We start from the raw sequence: 18,324 nt of genomic DNA, 5'->3' as shown, positions 1-18,324 counted from the left end.
AATAACTATTTATAAATTATTTTTCTCAAACAAGTATAACATTAAAAATATATAGGCCTATCTATAGTCTATTTCACGTGTAACGGCTACCAATGGCTAGTAGATATAGATACGGTTTCCAATTAACCTCCACAAATCAAATATAACAGCAAAAAATAAAAACCTAAAATTTGAAAAATATGCATTTTACTTCAACAAAATACCTTATTAAAGGCCCAAACGGGTTTATTAGTAATATAGAAAGAGATTATCCGACAAGCGTATCATATGGACAAAAAAAATATTATTGCTGGAATCTAGAGTTTTGTAATTTTTAATCTAATTTTTAAAATTTCATTTTTTCTTCTATAAAATGACGCAAGTCTTTTAGGACACCTATAAGTAATTAGTGATGAGGCTGTCATTGAAACAATGAATAAAAATTATTATCATGTTCTCTAATTGAATGACCTGCCAAGAGTATCCTGTTGAAATTTTATATTTTATTTGCTTTAAAACAAAGTACTTCAATGTCTTCATGTGACCCAGGAAATGCATACCAATTACTACACCCTGCGAAGTAGTGGACGCAGTGTTCACCAGTGACGTGGGGCAATTTTATTTGTTTACATTTACCAAGAAGCAAATATTAATTAGTCATTATTATTAATTTTCACAGCTATTTGAAAACCATTTCATAACAAATTTGAAGGATTTTTTCTTGTTATCCAAATGTTTTCTTCGGTATTTTTGTGTGTGCGTGTAATCAAAGAACAGGGAAAATTAAAAAGTGAAATATGAGTCGAGCTGTAAAGCTCATGGTATCCTTCTTCTTCTTCTGATTTCTGAAGTTCGTTTATGGTTGAGGATTTAAATAAGAAGTCAAACTTCGTCGATGAACTGGATCTCCAGATGGTATCCTAAACCGATAAGTCTCGAGTTCGGACCCTCGGGTAGATGATGAAACTTTGAGAAGTCGTTGAGTATACTGTTGAGAATATTTCTCAAACTTTGTCTTTTATGCATTGCTACAACTTTCATCTGATCGCCATGAAACTTTGGGAAATTGTTGAGAATACTCATGGGGAGGTTACTGCGAAACAAAATATTTCAATTTCGCACGGGCGGCGCCCCAGCAGGGTGTAATTTGGCGCCCTGGGCTATCACGTGAGCGCTATGGCGCCTGCATTCATTTTACACAGTGCGATAGACTATGGATAACATGAGGCGTTATAGTCGTTCACTAAATTGAATCAGGCGCTTCTGCCGACGCCCCTGTAGTGTGCGATTTTTCCCGGGCTATCCTTGGACTTTCTTCTAACCCCGCGGCAACGCGCAGGGACGGGCATGCTAGCAGCATTATACTCCTGCATTATTTTAAACACATTACTAAAACTAGTGTACTAATTTTTCCGTTATATCAGAACACAATATAGGATGTTGAAATTGTAAATCTAAATTAGGAGTAAGTTTTGAGGTCTAGATCTACTATTTTTTTGTGGACGCCCACATCGGATAGGGGCGAAGGGGGTGAGGTTTTCGCCGAAAGCGGACCCATTACAACGTGCACATTATAATATATTATAGGCTAGTTGTAGACTAGGCCTGATGAAAACAGCGAAACCCAAAGTTTATATTTATTTGTATAGAGTACATTTCCGGTGAATCCAACATGGCTGCTGTTAGGGGCTCACGACTTGTTCTTCATTGCAAGGTCGTTTGCAGAAAATCCATTGCTCAAAGTAGTCAAAGCGATATCATCAAAATAGATTGCAGATGGCTACATCTTTCTCGTTTGACATCTATCGTATATTTATCACGTTACAATAATAGCAAAGGTAAGATTAAGAATGTAGTGTTGTGGTAATCTATCCTTTTGAGTTTTGGGGGACATTTTAAATTCGAAGTGATTACTCGAAAGATTTTTCTCCCCAACGTCTACACTTAGTCGGCAAAAGATAGCTCTACGCATGCGCAGTGACCTAGGGTTAGAGCTAGAATTAGGGTTAGGAATAGGATTAGGGATAGGGGGTAAAACTCCATTTTAGCGTATTTTATTCTCCGCTTGTTTACCTCCAGTAGAGCGTATTTTTAAGTATTTTATTATAATAACTGAAACACCAAAACATTAGGAAAACATGATTTATTTATTTGTATTGTATTAACAAATGAATAAAAAAACAAAGAGACTGACTTTGTTTTAGATTTTGATAATTTACTTTTGTCAAAACTTGAGAAAAATCCAAATTTAGAATATTGAATGTGCTATGTTGATGTTCGTGTGACAGTTAGAATTTTCATGGCAATGGGTGAAGTACGCAAACGTAACTCACAATTGCAAGGCGGTTAAGTTTGTATTGTTACAAGTATCTCCCAAGCATAATACTATAAATTAGTATTTCTCGCTAACTTGGAGGCGTGTTCGGTTGCTAACAACAATATGGCGCCCGGACCGGACGCTTGACTTCTGACGATTTTTCGGCCAAATTCCAGAGACCTTCTACTAATTAGTTTTTAAAATGTTTACCACGCGCAAAATGGCGGGACTTTCACGTTATAACAACAAGCTATAGGTGGCAGGGCTATATATGCCAGAAAAGCATTTTAAAATTTGCGTTGGAGAATGAAGGCTAAATTTAAAAGTTGGTTTCATCAAAAATACTAGAACTTTTTAAATATCGATTTTCATATTACAAAATTGATTTCCATAGTAAAGCATTATTAGTTTTATCAGTCTATGAAAAAATAAATCAAATATCATCAACCGTTTTTTTATAAGACCAGCCGCAAAAATGACAACCAAATTTTTTTGAAAAAAAAACCACGTGACCACTATTTGGAGATCACTAGTGAGGAACTCTTGTGCATGGCCACTTAAAAAGTCTAACCTGATTTGTGGTTTTCTTTAACTTCAAGGGTTAGAAGAGTTGTCATGGAGAGATGTGTTGGACATGGCAGTGATTGACAATAAATATTAAATTAAGTAATTTAGTTTAAAAAGAACTAAAAACTCCAAAGTTAGTGCCTAATGGATTAAATATGGATGTCTATTATTCAGTGGTCATGTTTAAATTGATAATTGCGTAAATTCTAGATTTAGTGAGAAAAACTACTATAAATAAACATTTATGAACTTACAATGACCCCAAAACTGAGGCCAACACAATTTCAAACAGCTATTGCCCGAGCTATAACGTCTGCTGATAATTAAAGTCAATGTGAACTCACGGTGAACCAGTGACCATATAAGGATTTTTCTCCCGCTGACGATCACACGATATTTAATTGAAACAGATCTAATGCTTTTGTATGTTTTTTTTAACCTTTTCTAATTAAAAATAACATTCATAAGAAAATAACTAGATCTAGTGTTTTCCTAACATTTTAGTGTGTTTCGGTTGTGTTTATAATAAAATGCGCTCAACTGGAGGTGAACGTGAAGCGGGGAATAAAATATGCTAAAATGGAGTTTTACCGGGATAGGGTTAGGGATAGGATTAGGGTTGGTGTTAGGGTTCTGCAGTTGTAAACACATGCATGCGCAGTACCATCGAAAACATCGCCGCGATGGCAAGTCAGTTTCTCTCCATTGCGCACGCCTATCTTATTCCAGCTAGCATCAGCCTTTTAAATTTTAGGGATAAAATTGGCTGAGACTAGATCTAGTAATGTGAAAAAAAGGTGGCTCATTAAATTTGAGCAATTATTTCACATTTTAGGATGATTTATGTTTTCGAAATTTACAAAATTGGTTCAAAGGGTAATCTATCATTTTAGCGTAATCAATTCGGCCGTCGCTAGTAATGTAGGGATAAGGTAACTAATAAATATGGCTTAAAATAACAAAGATAATTGAATATTAAACTACATTTAGGCCTAATAGTTTTAATTATGGATTTTGAAAATTAAATATTCTGTTATTTCAAAATACACCATTAAGTTCCTTACCCCTTAAGAGAACATTTGACACCACATTTAAATATATAGCTTACTCAGTTGCCGAGAAAAGAGAGAATTTCAAAATTATCCTAGAATGGAAAATGAATGCCAAAACCATGTTCTTGCCCCCCCCCCCCCCCCCCCCCCCCCCAGCCGACATAACAGGATGGATGTTGTGAACTAGTGTACACAAGTTTTTAAATGCTGCCATGGTAATTGTGTCAATATAGGTTATTTACTCACCGGAAAATAACAAAAAACAACTGGTTGCCAATAAAAAACTGAACCGCAGCCAAAAACAACAGAATAACGGGGAGAACTGCAGACTAACTGTAAATTAATATAGGCCTAATTGATTTATTTATCATGTATATTTACAGTATTATTGATTACTTTTTCCAAAATCTTACTCGGAAATGAGGTACCCACGCTGACATTTCTATCCGCTATTTTTAGTATCACGATGTCATTGTTAAGCTAGTTGCCTTACAGAAACAACTAGTTTTTGTTTTTTGCGGAATGAACTGTTAAGTCTAGTATTTTAATTATAATAGCTAAGCCAATGCCGCTGCCGAGAAAATCAGACAAACCGGCTTTTCCCTACCCCCTGCATGTTCAACTCTATTTTTGCATGCTTTTATTGTGTTTATATTAACATGTTATACACCATTCTGTTCGTAATTGAATAACCTTTTAAACTGTATAAGTTTGATTTCAATATGATTTCAAACGTTGAAGAAATTGCCAATTAAATCGCATTTCCCCCCCCCCCCCCCCGACTTTTAATCTATAGACTCTCGAGTTTTCACACTACAACTGTAAAACCTGGCAGAAATACAGATTAGATGTAGACGTATACAGCGCAATGTTCGTCATCAAAATATATTCAATACTTTCGGAGATATCGTACAACAAAGTTTCCCGGGTGATTTATAGGCCAATTTTTAATTTGAACCCTGCGCTGTATTGCTGAAATCTGGACGTTTATTAATATGTATGATATGTACTATAATGCCCTAAGATAGAGACGTCTATAGACTTTGAAGTGGACAGAAAATCAATGATGCGCCAACCGCTGTCCGACTGAACCGCTCTACTGTGCTTTGAATCGCCGTCTTTAAACAGACGACGCGTTACAATATTTTTATACACAAATTGAGTTAGAATTAGAACAATGAAACTTGGCAGAAATACAGACGCACATAGCGCAGGGTTTATCACCGAATTGTGTTAAATACTTTCAGAGATATCGTACAGCAAAGTTGAACTAAGTTTCCTGGGTTAGTTAAAGACCGATTTTTAATTTGAACCCTTCGCTGCATTGCTGAAATCTGGAAGTTTATTTATATGTATGACTTTTTCTACAATATCCCCAAATAAAGCCGTCCATACATTTTAAAATGGAGCAAATATTAAGGCGCCTACAGGTGTCCGACTGCTTGCTCTGCTGTGTCGATCTACACACCGTGTGGCACAGCCGAATGCCTGGTCACGTGATGCTAGGCGGGCAATCTGATTGGATGATACTGCAAACAATTTCTAAAGATAGATACATGTGTTTCAGTGTTAGACTCGATGGCTATTTCTATTTTATATATAAGCCGACATGCATTTTTCATAATTTTATCCTTTACCATTTAAACGGGGGGAAAAGTCTTATTGATATTTATGGCTCAGGGAGGATACTAGCTCGCCAAACTGACCTAAAATGGATGGGTGGGGGTGGGCATTCTGTATAACATCCAACGTAACACCCATAGCCTACATAAGCCTCACCCCGCCCTCCCCCTTCACTTTGTGGAGTTGATGTTACTAACCGTTGGGCATAGAACAGGAAATCTTGCCAGACTTTTGTCTCTGAAATTACATAATATTCGTCTGACACGTTCATCGGGTTGGCCGACTAGCCTATCCAACCTCGTGTTTAGGGCAATAAATTTTGTTGGTCTGAAAAAAAATCAAGGCGACGGCTGTTGATAATACACGTGTCTGTGTATAGCAAGACACGGGAATCTTACGCAATTCATAGAATCTACTACACACGGCCAAGCACTCAATCACATGCTTTTTTAAAGAAAGTTTTAAAGAGATCTATGCCTATTTAATTATATATATTTATATTGGTGTAGTTAATATAGTTGTATAAATATGTTCAAATAAGACCACGCAAAGTTATAAACTAGAATCTGAATGAGTTATACATTTTCCAAAACAAAATCAGAACAAGTGTGCTACTTCATTAGCATTGTAATAGGCCTACATAATACATAGGCCTATTATTAGCATACACATTGGGCCTATACATTTTATAGGCACACCAGATCTATATCTTGGGCAAGTATAATAATTGGTCCTCTAATGTTTATTTAAAGTATAATTAAAATAAGATATGCCGGCCTATGTAGGATTACACTTAGATTACATAACAATTTTTAAAAAATTACATAATCACAAATATACTATTGTAATAGCATCCTTTTCTTTGTATAAGAAAAACTTTGATATATTTTGTTCTAGTATAAACTAAAAGCTGACTGACAATGAGCAAAAGTGATTTCGAAATAAATTTATGGTAGGCTATATTTTTAGCAAAGGGTAGGATTACATAACCAGACTTTTGATAGTTATGTAAAAATGGTCGACCATTTTAAATACCACCATTAACTTCAGCATATGTGAATATATTATAGATTAAAATAGTGTTAAATTCAAAGAATGACTTCTTATCACATGGATTTTTTAAAAAAAAATGAGGGGGGTATTACATAATCTATGAGATTAGCCAGTTATGTAATCAAAGGACACCTTATAAAATAGCAGCATTAGATTCAGCATACAAAAAGCTATAAAATGTCTTAAAATTACATCAATTGATAAAGTATTCTGGCTTTTAGTCCACTTTTAGTGGAAAACTCTTAAAAATAACTAAAAAATTCATAGCTTTTTTTGTTTATGGTCAGATTTAAAAAAAATTCAAACTGATCTATAATCAGATTGACAGTCTCTATCCAAATATGTAACTATATATTGTTTTACTAAAATGAAATTTTTGCAATGGCTTAGCTATTTTCAGCGTATTTTAAGCTATCTGAATATGTCAAAAAAAAATAATTAAAATTTGCTTCCGACCATGGAGGTCTAACGTAAACATGGGTAAAGTTTAAGTTGCTTAAAAACTTAAAATATCGGTCTATAAGGTTCCAAAATTGCTCTGTTAGGTCAGATATTATTAGATTGATCTGTTTCTGAAATAAAGTTGTAAATTTTCTGTACTCATTTTTAGAAAACGGAATTGCAAATATGTCACTCAAACAATATTTCTTTTTGTGAGTGACGTCATCGCTATTGTTACGGAAGCTCTAAGTAGTATCCTCTATCGCTGCTTATATAATTGTTTTCTTTTCACTTGACACTCTTTTTCTGCCTATTTTGCTAGCGTAACTAAGCTAATAAAGCCTAATTATGGATATTTCACCTGACTTGGATTATACTTTTCTGGTTGACAAAACTACGCGAGCGAGATGACCGTCACGCGCACTGCCTGTGACGCTGTTTAGAATGCATTTCACGCTAACTTGATCAATTTTAATGCTATTGCAGTTTAAAAAAGTAAATAAAGACTTACAAATCTTCATAGTATTTTAAACTGATCATTGACAAAACTTTGTGAATAACACACCTGTCCCAAGTCCAGTGAGAGAGGAGGGTTAGATTCATTTTAAAATGACATTGCTGTCTTTTATAAATTGCCCTGATAAAACATTGCTAAAACACACTAATTAATAAATATGCATATGAATATCTTTAAAAAGTTTAGATCTATACTCTATATTCTTAAACATTTTATTAACGCATACCGCCACTCCCCCCTCCCCTCACTTGATCCTTACGAAGTACGAACATTCAAAGTCGCTCTCCTGTCAAGTTTGTGGACCAGAACTAAGAATGGTTGTCACGGAAAAAGCTGTCCCAGCTAAGTCCAATTATTAAAATCCTGTATTTTAGCCCCAAATGAGCTTGAACCATCAAATGGAATGCCTGGTTGGTTATAAATAGATCTCTAGTTTTCATCAGGTATTGTTAAATTAAATAATAATTAAAATTTAATGAGCATCAATACGTTTCCATAAAAAAAAATTCTTAAATATTAATTCCATCTTCTGATTCTGACCATGACAAAGGCAAATTGTCATCGAATTCATTAATTTTGGTTTAGTTTTCCTTTTTAAACACCCTTCCATTAAAAAAAATAAAATGAAATCAAATATTAAAAAATATAGATCTAGATCTAATTCCATCTTGTGATTTTTATCCTGACAAAGACAGTGTCCATACGAATAGAAATGTGGTAATAAAATCAAATGTACTATGCATATTCTGCTAAAATCAAATCAGCTGCAAGGTCCACCTGCAGATTTCTTATCTTCAGATAGGCAAATGGTTGTTACTGACATTTTTGTCTTGCAATTGCAATGCTGGGAGTGGCCAATTAATAAAAATCAGTAATTGAGCTCCAAATGAGTTTATTTATCAACAAATTAAGTAATTGATAGATTTAAGATTGATTTCTAGTTTTCATTGGTAATGTTTAAATCGAAAAATAATGAAATTTAAAATTTAGTGAGCATCGCTAGTATTAAAACTTTTCAGTAATAAATAAAGACTAGCGATGTTTCCATCAGATGCAACCAAGCTCATTTACTTTAGCAGCCATCGTGTATAAGTTTTTTTTTGGTAAAATAATAGAGATCCAGGGGAAACCACTCTAACTTACAGATGGCTGCTGTTTAGATCTATGTACCAGCTTGAATTATGAAATTTTGAAATAAAATATTCTGTTATTTCACTTAAACCATGATAATAGTCCGGCTCTTTGCTGAAATGGCGGGAATGACCTCTAACCCTGAAACGCCACACATCGTTTTTTTTTGTGTGCTGTTTTTACAATTATTTTAGGGGTCCTATCCACGACAAATGAAAAAAGGTTTTATCTTGCAAATTCTCATCATTTAATGCAAGATGCTAAAATGGATACTATGCCTTAGAATGCTAGAAAAAAGTGCGAGATTTGTGGTTGTAAAAATGAGAGCATTTCTAGTGGAGCACTCTCAGTAAACCTGAACCGCTTCCAAAAACGACAAACTAACTGGGAAATGTCCCGACTAACTCTAGATTAATATCTAATTGAGATATTTACCATGTTTAATTACACTGTTATTGTTTCCTTTTTCCAAAATATAACCCGAAGATGAGGTACCTACTCGACATTACTATCCGGTATTTTTAGTATCATTACGTCATTGTTACACTAGTTGTCAGATAGAAACAACATTATTATTGGATTAGTAATTTTATTAGTATATTGATTTTTTTTTGCGCTGTGGGACGACAGTAGCTGCATTGAATTTAATTCGTGACTGGGGGTCAACCTCGTCAATGCTGCGTGGTATATTCGTCTATATGATTTGTATGAAATATTGTATAGTATTTCTAACGATGCTCGGTCAGTGGCCTTTTTCACCCCCATCCCCAGTCCGTGGTGTAGTTAAATCCACCGCCAAACAGATGGGGTATGAGTACATCCTCTAGAACATTGAATTGGCTGAAATATAAACGTACATTGTAGAATTACTGTGAGATGCAACTTTTATTCATTTAGATAGTCCTGTTGAAGTGTAAATCAAGGATTATTTTTAAAACAAATAATTAAAAATGGATAAATAAAATAGTAGCTGCAGTAGGTTTATGCAAGTAGTAATGAAACTGGTTAAGTTAGTATCCTCACAAATTAATGGCTATTACAGATACAAAGGATGTTTTGATCCAAGGTCTTCATCAGCACACAAAAGCGTGGTCAAAGTCTAGACAAAAAAGACAATCAGTGACATAATTTTAGACTTCGCTTGAGAGTGAAAACACATCTTGTCTAAAAGCCACGACAATCCACATACAAAAATGCTGGGTCACACATCTTTTCATTTGAATAATCATGGCTTTTCATCCAATCAATAACCTGGGTTTTTCCAGTATTCCTCTTCTGTCACTTCTACGTATTACTTTTTTTTCTTCAGTTTGTCTGCTGCCCAGAGCACTGACGCTTTTAAACCCATGTTCTATGTTTCACACTTCTCCGCATCATGCAAAAAGAGATTATTATGAGGTCCTCGGAGTCCCCAGAAATGCTGATGCAGCATCTATTAAAAAAGCCTATTACAAGGTATGCACTTAATTAGAAAAAAAATAGCTTTAGTAAAATATTGAGGAATATTTCAACAGCGAACACCTCTACACAGTTTTCTGCTTCAGGACGCCTAGTTTTGTTAATATTTGAAAAGAAAAGCTTGTAAATACTCTTCAGCCAATGGTGAATATGAATTCACTATTTATTCATTCACATTATATATATCTTCCTTCAAAAGGTTCTACCACTTCACTTTTTTCTTAATCTCAAACATTTTTCTGCAACTTGGGCAGATATTTTCACTTATTTTTGTTGCAATTAACCAAATAATCTTATAATCTTAGTCTTTTACCAAAGTAAACCAGAGGGATTCAAAATTTCAGTCTTATTGTATGCATTTGATTTCAATTTGTTTATTTCTTGTATATGTTTTTTTTATTCAGTCAACCAAATGCCCCCTTGTCTTGCTCCAATTTACATGGATGTGACTTCAGAATTTCTTCTATTTTTAGACCAACTTTTCCCCACTTTTTTCAATATGCATAGCAATTTTATAGGTTTAAAAAAGATTTTAAAAGTGGTACTGCATCAGATGAATGCTTAACCTTAAAGTTATTATTAATAAGATCTAATGACCCCCTTGTCCATTTAAAGGTTTATGGCCTATTAATAAATGAAATAACAGTTATTGATAACAAAGACCAAACATAGTTTCTTATAAATTTATTTCAAAGGTTACATTTTTTAAATATGCAATAGAAAAAACAGTACATTAAATGAATACAAAACCCAATATATGTGAATTGGAGCCTTCATGGGTCCTACATGCTAAGCAGGTTCACAACAGGGAGAACTTTGCATGCAAAAGGTTGCAATGGCAAAAATCTCCAGTTTTCTCCCCTTTATCTGCAAGCTGAACAATCAAGATGAGGTAAAATCACTGAGTTCTTTGTTTATTTACTAAATATATTCCCATCCTGTTTCAGCTGGCCAAACAGTACCATCCAGATATGAATAATAAAGACCCAAATGGAGCTAAAAAGTTTCAAGAGGTGTCTGAAGCATATGAGGTAACTTAGAAATCTAAATCAAAATTGAATGTTCATCTAATTTAGCATTCTTGACAAATCTAAGAAAATGTTTTTATTTGTCACTGAAGGTATTAAGTGATGAAAATAAAAGACGAGATTATGATTCATTTGGCATGGGTGGTAATCAACAAACAAGTGGCTTTAGAAGTCAACAAGGATTTTCAGGTAATTCTCTTGACATGTTTGTTGGTTAGATTAATAGCTATCTATTAGTTGAAGTAACTGATATGTCTATGCTTTTAAACTATCTTCTTATTTTCTCAATAGGTTTTGAAAATTTCCAAAGCACAATGGACCCAGAAGAATTATTTAGGAAAATATTTGGTAATGCTGGTTTTGGTGGTTTTGGATTTTCAAATCAGGATTATGAAGGGTCTAATTCAGGATTTGCACCTGCATCAGAAGTAAGTTGCAAAACTGTTTTAGGCTTGGCATTTGAGACCTATTTAATTGAATTGGGTGTTATACAAAAATTAGTTTCTTTACGACTACCTGCTTGTACATTTAGGACACCCAGGTTATGGTTACACTTTTGCCTTCCTTAAAAATCAAAATTGCATCAGCATAGATTAGTACTTGTGGTAACTCCAGTTCCAGGTTTCAATTTTATATTCAACTACTTTTAATATCAGTTACAATATGTGATACTTTTTTTTGTTTATTTACATGTTTCTTTCATGGCATCCATCCTCAATTTGAACTTTCACCTCACAAATATGATTTTTTGTTTTTAAAAAAATGTATTACAAGGTAAAATTAATATTGTTCTGAATTTATCAGATTTTTTATTTTTATGTTGCCCATGAGAAGACTAGTATGATATTGTAGATGTTTATCACTATTATACTATTAAATTTTAGGCAAAGTACTGTTATACTGTTTTATAAAAAAATAGATGTGAAAAATAGTTTCTTTAAAAAACTACTTAGGTCAAATGGACAATAAAATACTTGCATGCATTCTTTTTTTATCTGGACCAAACCGCTGGGTCTGATGGTGTAAGATTAAATGTAGGTCAAGATTCAAAATTTCTTTGGATTTTCAAATATTTCAGATCCCAAGCTGTATCAAACAATTTATTAGTACAGTAACAGTGTGAGACTGCTTTAACTGCGATAATAAAAATAGATAAAACATTGAGTTCTTGTCCAAAAAAAAAATTTTTTCATGCTCTGGTCACGTCCCTGAAAAAATGTGATTGAAGCCAATTATTACGGAAAACCAATGCCTTTGTTTCTAAAATAATGTTCCAATAGGCAGCCTTGCTGTAATAGCAAGAGATTTGTGCTAGTTAAAATAGATATCTTGTCATATTATTTGTAGATGTATATGGATCTAACCTTCCAAGAAGCTGCTCGAGGTGTCAATAAAGAGATCAACTTAAATGTGAAGGAAACTTGTCCTAAGTGTAGGGGTAGTGGCTCAGAGCCGGGTACATCTGCCAGCAAATGTCCACAGTGTAATGGAACAGGGATGGTAGGTACTCTTTTTAATTACTCAAATTTACAGGAATGGTAGATACAGTTTCTTATGACTGAAATCTGTAGGGATGGTAGTTACACCATCACTTGATCCCAGTTGACTTGAGAGATAATCCACATTGCCTTACAGAGATAAACCTAGTTGACTTGCACAGATAGGCCAGGTGGCTTTCAGAGATAATCTCAATTGACTTACAGAGATAAACCCAGTTGGTTTTCACCTAGCTAGAACCCACTTGACTTGCTTTGTTTACAAGTATATCTGATCAAATCGCTGCCAGTGTTGTTTGACTTGTGTTTCTTTATAAAAGCAATATTATTTTTTCCCAACAGGAAACTATATCGACTGGTCCCTTTATAATGCGGTCCACCTGTCGCAGTTGTCATGGCAAGAGGACAGTCAATAAACATCCTTGTACTGAATGTAATGGAAAAGGCAAAGTCATTTCTAGAAAGAGAATTGTTGTTCCAGTCCCAGCAGGTGAGTTCTATATTGGTTTGTTACAAGGAAAAAACAAGCAGTACCCGCATTCCAAAAGAAGAGGTATGAGGGCTATTGAGAAGAAGCAAACTGGTGCTGATTGCATGCAGCCATCTAGGCCTAACCTAATCTGTTGTTTGATCTGTTGTGGCAAAAATGTTATCTTGATACAAGTGGCTTGACTAATTAAATATCAAAATACTAGTTCTTCAACTCTACTCTTAAAGTGTTGGCTAGTTCTTCAACTCTACTCTTAAAGTGTTGGCTAGTTCTTCAACTCTACTCTTAAAGTGTTGGCTAGTTCTTTAACCCTACTCTTAAAGTGTTGGCTAGTTCTTCAACCCTACTGTTAGTGTTAACTTGTCATGATTTATGTTTGTCTAAGCGACTTGTTATTGACTTTTAGGTGTTGAAGATGGTCAGACTGTCCGTATGCCAGTTGGTGGTCAGGAAGTATTTATCACTTTTAAGGTTTGTTCAACTAAAATAGATTTTTAACAGCAGTGTCTAAAAATAAAAATGTTTTAAGGATAATAAACTTATTTATTCAATATCTGGATTACACATTTAATCTGCTGACAATTACATACAGACTGCTGTTAGTTGCGTACTGACTGCTAAAGTAGTGTTTTATGTACATGTAAGTTATAATTCTTGTGTTCTTCAACTTGCACAATTGAACTACAGATGCATGCTTAATCATGTTTGAATGATTTCATTGTCCAGGTACAAAAAAGTCGAATATTCAGGCGTGAAGGGGCAGATGTTCACAGTGATGTCAGCATTAGTCTGTCTCAAGCTGTGTTGGGAGGCTCCATACGTATACCTGGAATATATGATGACATAGTTCTTAGCGTAAGTGCAGATATTATTACCGTTTTGGAAAACTGATTTCAAATATTTATTACTTTTGAATATGAGCCACTTATATGTTGGGTCTAGAACATTGCCCCCTTCATTACCCAGGGATGTGACTTCAGAATTTCTGCTGGTTTCCGCATTTTTCAGAATTTGAATTTTCAGTCCAAGTCCTATTTCCCCCACAAATTCCCCCACCCCCCGTTTACGCAACAAAAAAAGATTACGAAAAAGGTATTCTAAAATGTTGCTATTATATTAAGCAATGTACATGTCCTGAGAGTGGTTCGTTTCCCTTTAATCTTGCATACCTGTTAGTATAGGTATAAACTATCTACCTTTATATTTAATTCACCTCTGTTTAACTGCAAGCGTTAGCAATCCCTTCTACCATTTCCAGCTGCTATCTGCTTTTTTTATAAACTTCAAATTTATTTTGAAATCTTTGCAAATGGTGACAATGAGGACTAGACTAATCTCTCTGGTCACATCCCTGTTACCCTTTCCTGGTGTTACTACCTTATGATCACTTTTCACCCAGGTCAATAATTACAACCTGGTCACTATCCAAAGATCAAACACCCCCCCCCCCCCTCTATATATAGCCCCCACCTCTGTCAATTAGATACAGATAGTAATTACTTTCATAGAGAATGTAAAATAAATGGATATACATGGATACAAAATTAACAATCTATAGTCACTTTTAGAGAATATTATGTAATGAACAATGTTAGTTAATAATTAATGCTAATGCAGGTGCTAATGAGTATGGGAAAAACAAACACTTGCCAGCATTTGAATCCATTTACATTTCTCTTGTATATTCTTGCAGATACCACCTGGAACATCTTCACATCATCGACTAAGATTAGCTGGTAAAGGGATTAGTCGGGTCAACAGCTATGGCTTTGGTGATCATTATATCCATGTGAAAATTAAAGTTCCAGTGTAAGTTTTATCAATATTCAACCATGTTTTCTTGTAGCAACCTTAACCCATAAAGGCCAAGAAGGCAATTTTGAAAATTATTAGTAAAATTCAATTGCAAATTAATTTATATCAATGTACAAGGGTTCTTTAAAATATGGAAAAAACTTGAGTAATTTGTTTACATGATCCCAGCACACTGTTATCTACTAGAGATTGATAGGTTGTTTTTTTTTACTCATATATCTGAGAAGCAGAGAGATTATTTGGTTTTTTTTTACTCATATATCTGAGATGCAGAAATTAAAGCCCAGCATATTGGATATTCTTAACTAAAGGGGATATGCACACCAAAAAAATCACAAACATTCAGATTTTTTTGTCATAATGGGTTCCTTGCACTTTTGGATACTTTTGTCAAATTTTGTATTAAGAAAATAACTGTAATGAGAAAATTTTTAATGTGCTTAAAATACAAATTTTGTGACCCCATTAATTTAAAAGTGATTGCTTTTTCCCAATCTTACACCCAATCTATTTAATATCCATCATATTGTATTTTTTACATCATTCTAAAGCTGGATTTGTCATGCATTTAATGATCGTATTTTTCGTCATCTCAAAAACAACCCAAGCATACAATTAGCTTTACAAATTACACATAAATGGTATTTACTTTTGGTAACTAAAACATTTGGCTGTTTTTCTCTTTTTGCATTTTTTAAACACTAAATGCCTACTACTTTTTTTTAAATTAAAACTACAATTCCCTCCATATTTTCAGTATTTGTTCATGTAAAAATAAAACTTATCACAAGGGAATTGTGATGGCTTTCATAGAAAAAAGTGGTTCAATGCAAATGGTCTCAGACAAAATATCTCACACATTTATTACATTACATAAACACATAACTAGCAAGGTGGCTGCTCACTTTGTTTGGCAGAGACATGCCCTAAGGGAGAAGATGTTGGCTCTCCGTGGACAATACAACTATCATTTAAAGTCCTTAGTGATATTTCAGTCACACCGGTGTTCTCATGACAAATGTCTATTAAAGCGCCGGTGGTCATTGGGGAGCAAATTTAATCATAGTGTGCATGCAAACAAAGCAGTATTACTGGTGATCACCCAGCTATAGCCTCTTTCATTAAAATCGCAGAAAGGCATCTGCACCTTTAAGAATTTACACTGGAAAACAGTCAGCACAGAAAAGTGAACGTTACATTTGATGATGCAATCGAAACATAATTTTTCATTACAAACCTGAAGACCCAATCACCTTTTGAAAAGTATTTCACATGTTTTTGAACATTAATGTGTGTAAGACTTCCAACCTTTATTTGTTATATGCATTTTCACTACTTAAACATTTCATTTATTTTTGAGATCATTTGCCCGGTCACCAAAAAAGTTTATGTTAAATAATATGCAAATTTATAGACTTTTGCATACTAAAAAGAGTGCGATTTTTAGACTTTGTAGAATTCTGACCAGTATAAGTTGTCATGCCAAAGTTAATTAAATCATTTGATTGCTATTAGTGCATAAATTTAAAAAAAAGCCTTGGTGTTTTTAAAGTAGCAAAAATTTCAAATAGCTGAGGTTTTTTTGGGTTTCCATGTCTACCAAAATTGTTTTCAAACCCCTGGTTGCTGTTCAATACTTAATTTCATTTGTCATACATGGTAAAAGTATTCAAAAGCAAATCCCCTTAATATAAAGATTTGCATTCATCTCATCCCCTCTGTGTCCAGGACACTTGGCATTAATGGCTTGCAGTAACCTTAAAGATTCTTGTGTTTAATTGCAGTAACCTTACAGATGAGCAGAAAGCCTTACTCCAGGCATTTGCAGAGACAGAGAAAGGAATAGAAGGAACAGTTGATGGAATGGCACAAACCAAAAAAGGTTGTCTTCATAGCTTCAAAATGTGCTACTTTCGTCCCCCTAGTATTATCTTGTTCTATCTCCCAAAATGTAGTTTGAGAAAAACGCATTTGAAGTTTCATGGGGTCTGATTTACCTATTAAAAATATTTTAAACTCGTTTATCTTTTGGTAGGAAGCAGATGTCTTAGAGTCATGTAGATAAGTGGAGATTGAACATAGTGCTTTTCTGCATCATAGGGTCGAGTTTTTCGAAAAAATCAAAATTTGTAGTTAGAACAAGATAATACTGAGGGGACGTTATGTCTTCATGTTTTTATACTTGACCAGTTGTAGGGTAGTTTCTTGTGCTGCAATAGATTTCATGTTTTTATACTTGACTAGTTGTAGGGTAGTTTCTTGTGCTGCAATAGATTTCATGTTTTTATACTTGACCAGTTGTAGGGTAGTTTCTTGTGCTGCAATAGATTTCATGTTTTTATACTTGACTAGTTGTAAGGTTTGTTAAATAAAGCCTGTAACTGCTAACCTGGGACCTTCCTATTCTGTTTCAGCTGGGAGGTCCTCTGGTGAGCGTGTCATGGGCCAACATTTACCAGAAGAAGAAGAAGAAGGCTTTTTCTCCAAATTAAAACGCAAAATATTTGGATAGTTAACATGTGATATCTATTGTGCACAAGAAATATTTATAAATTTCAACAAGTAAATTCAAGCTAAAAATAATGTTTTTACATTTTTGCTTCAAGTTGCAAGGACATAATTGTTGAAAACAAATGTTACCAAAATGTATTGTTTCATGTGGTGAGCTACATCTTGTGTACATGATTTAGTGATAGGGTGGATACAAGGAAGTCTAACTCTTTCAAACTTGTTCAATCATTAAAGCTTTCTTTCTAGGTATGCGTGCCATTGATGATCCTGAAGGAAAAATTTCTTCTCTCCGTGAGGCTGCAGCCAGCTGTGGTAAAGTGGCCAAAAATGGAGTGGATGATTCAGATGAAGATAATGAAGCAATAGGAAAAAAGTCATGAGCCTGTAATTTAGAATTTATTTCTCTTTGTTTTGTGATAAGATCAGCTGATTTGTTAGGACTGTTGAAGTAACTACTCAGTAAATAAACTAATTACTGACTTCCATATATAGTAAGTTTACCCAAATCATCCAATAATTTTTTCACACAGTCATCCACTTGTTAAAAGTTAAACTCAGATTTGTCAAACAAGTTTCTATAATTTTATTATTAGGTATCCATTTCTATACATTCAGTACCTTTTAATTTGTTTTTAAAGGAAGTTTTCATTACGTTACAAAAGCATTTTAAAATATTGGTTTTTATTTTTAAGATTTTACAATAAAATACCTAGTATACATATTTGGTTCTACACATGTATATAATCTTGTAATCAGCAGAATGCAAGATAAACACAATTCTTCACATTTGACTAGATATCTTGTTTCAACAATTCTGTATTGCAATCAACACATTTAAAAAATCAT

General features: G+C 33.9%; 1 protein-coding gene across 3 annotated transcripts; it reads left to right on the top strand.

Annotated features, from left to right (window-relative positions):
- The first annotated feature begins 1,616 nt into the window (after positions 1–1,616).
- On the top strand, positions 1,617–18,199 carry LOC131941748 (protein tumorous imaginal discs, mitochondrial). Of its 3 annotated transcripts, XR_009386676.1 has the most exons (13): positions 1,617–1,817; positions 9,990–10,135; positions 11,086–11,169; positions 11,259–11,355; positions 11,458–11,594; positions 12,514–12,666; positions 13,005–13,152; positions 13,559–13,623; positions 13,879–14,007; positions 14,846–14,961; positions 16,752–16,849; positions 17,382–17,529; positions 17,725–17,863. XR_009386676.1 is itself a non-coding variant. In XM_059301219.1 (12 exons), the coding sequence occupies exons 1-12, from the start codon at positions 1,652–1,654 to the stop codon at positions 17,856–17,858; spliced, it is 1,473 nt and encodes a 490-aa protein (XP_059157202.1). In that variant the 5' UTR covers positions 1,617–1,651; the 3' UTR covers positions 17,859–18,199. The 3 variants fall into 3 exon arrangements, 2 of the variants coding, with proteins under 2 accessions (XP_059157202.1, XP_059157203.1); XM_059301219.1 differs by lacking the exon at positions 17,382–17,529 and having other exon boundaries at positions 17,725–18,199; XM_059301220.1 differs by lacking the exon at positions 17,725–17,863 and having other exon boundaries at positions 17,382–17,717.
- The last annotated feature ends 125 nt before the right edge of the window (positions 18,200–18,324 follow it).

Source organism: Physella acuta, unplaced genomic scaffold, assembly GCF_028476545.2.
Source record: "Physella acuta isolate Inbredline_101_S28 unplaced genomic scaffold, ASM2847654v3 ptg000372l, whole genome shotgun sequence".
In the NCBI taxonomy this organism is placed as follows: Eukaryota; Metazoa; Mollusca; class Gastropoda; family Physidae; genus Physella; species Physella acuta.
The sequence above is the reverse complement of the archived record's forward strand: the minus strand, read 5'-3'. Positions and strand labels throughout refer to the sequence as shown.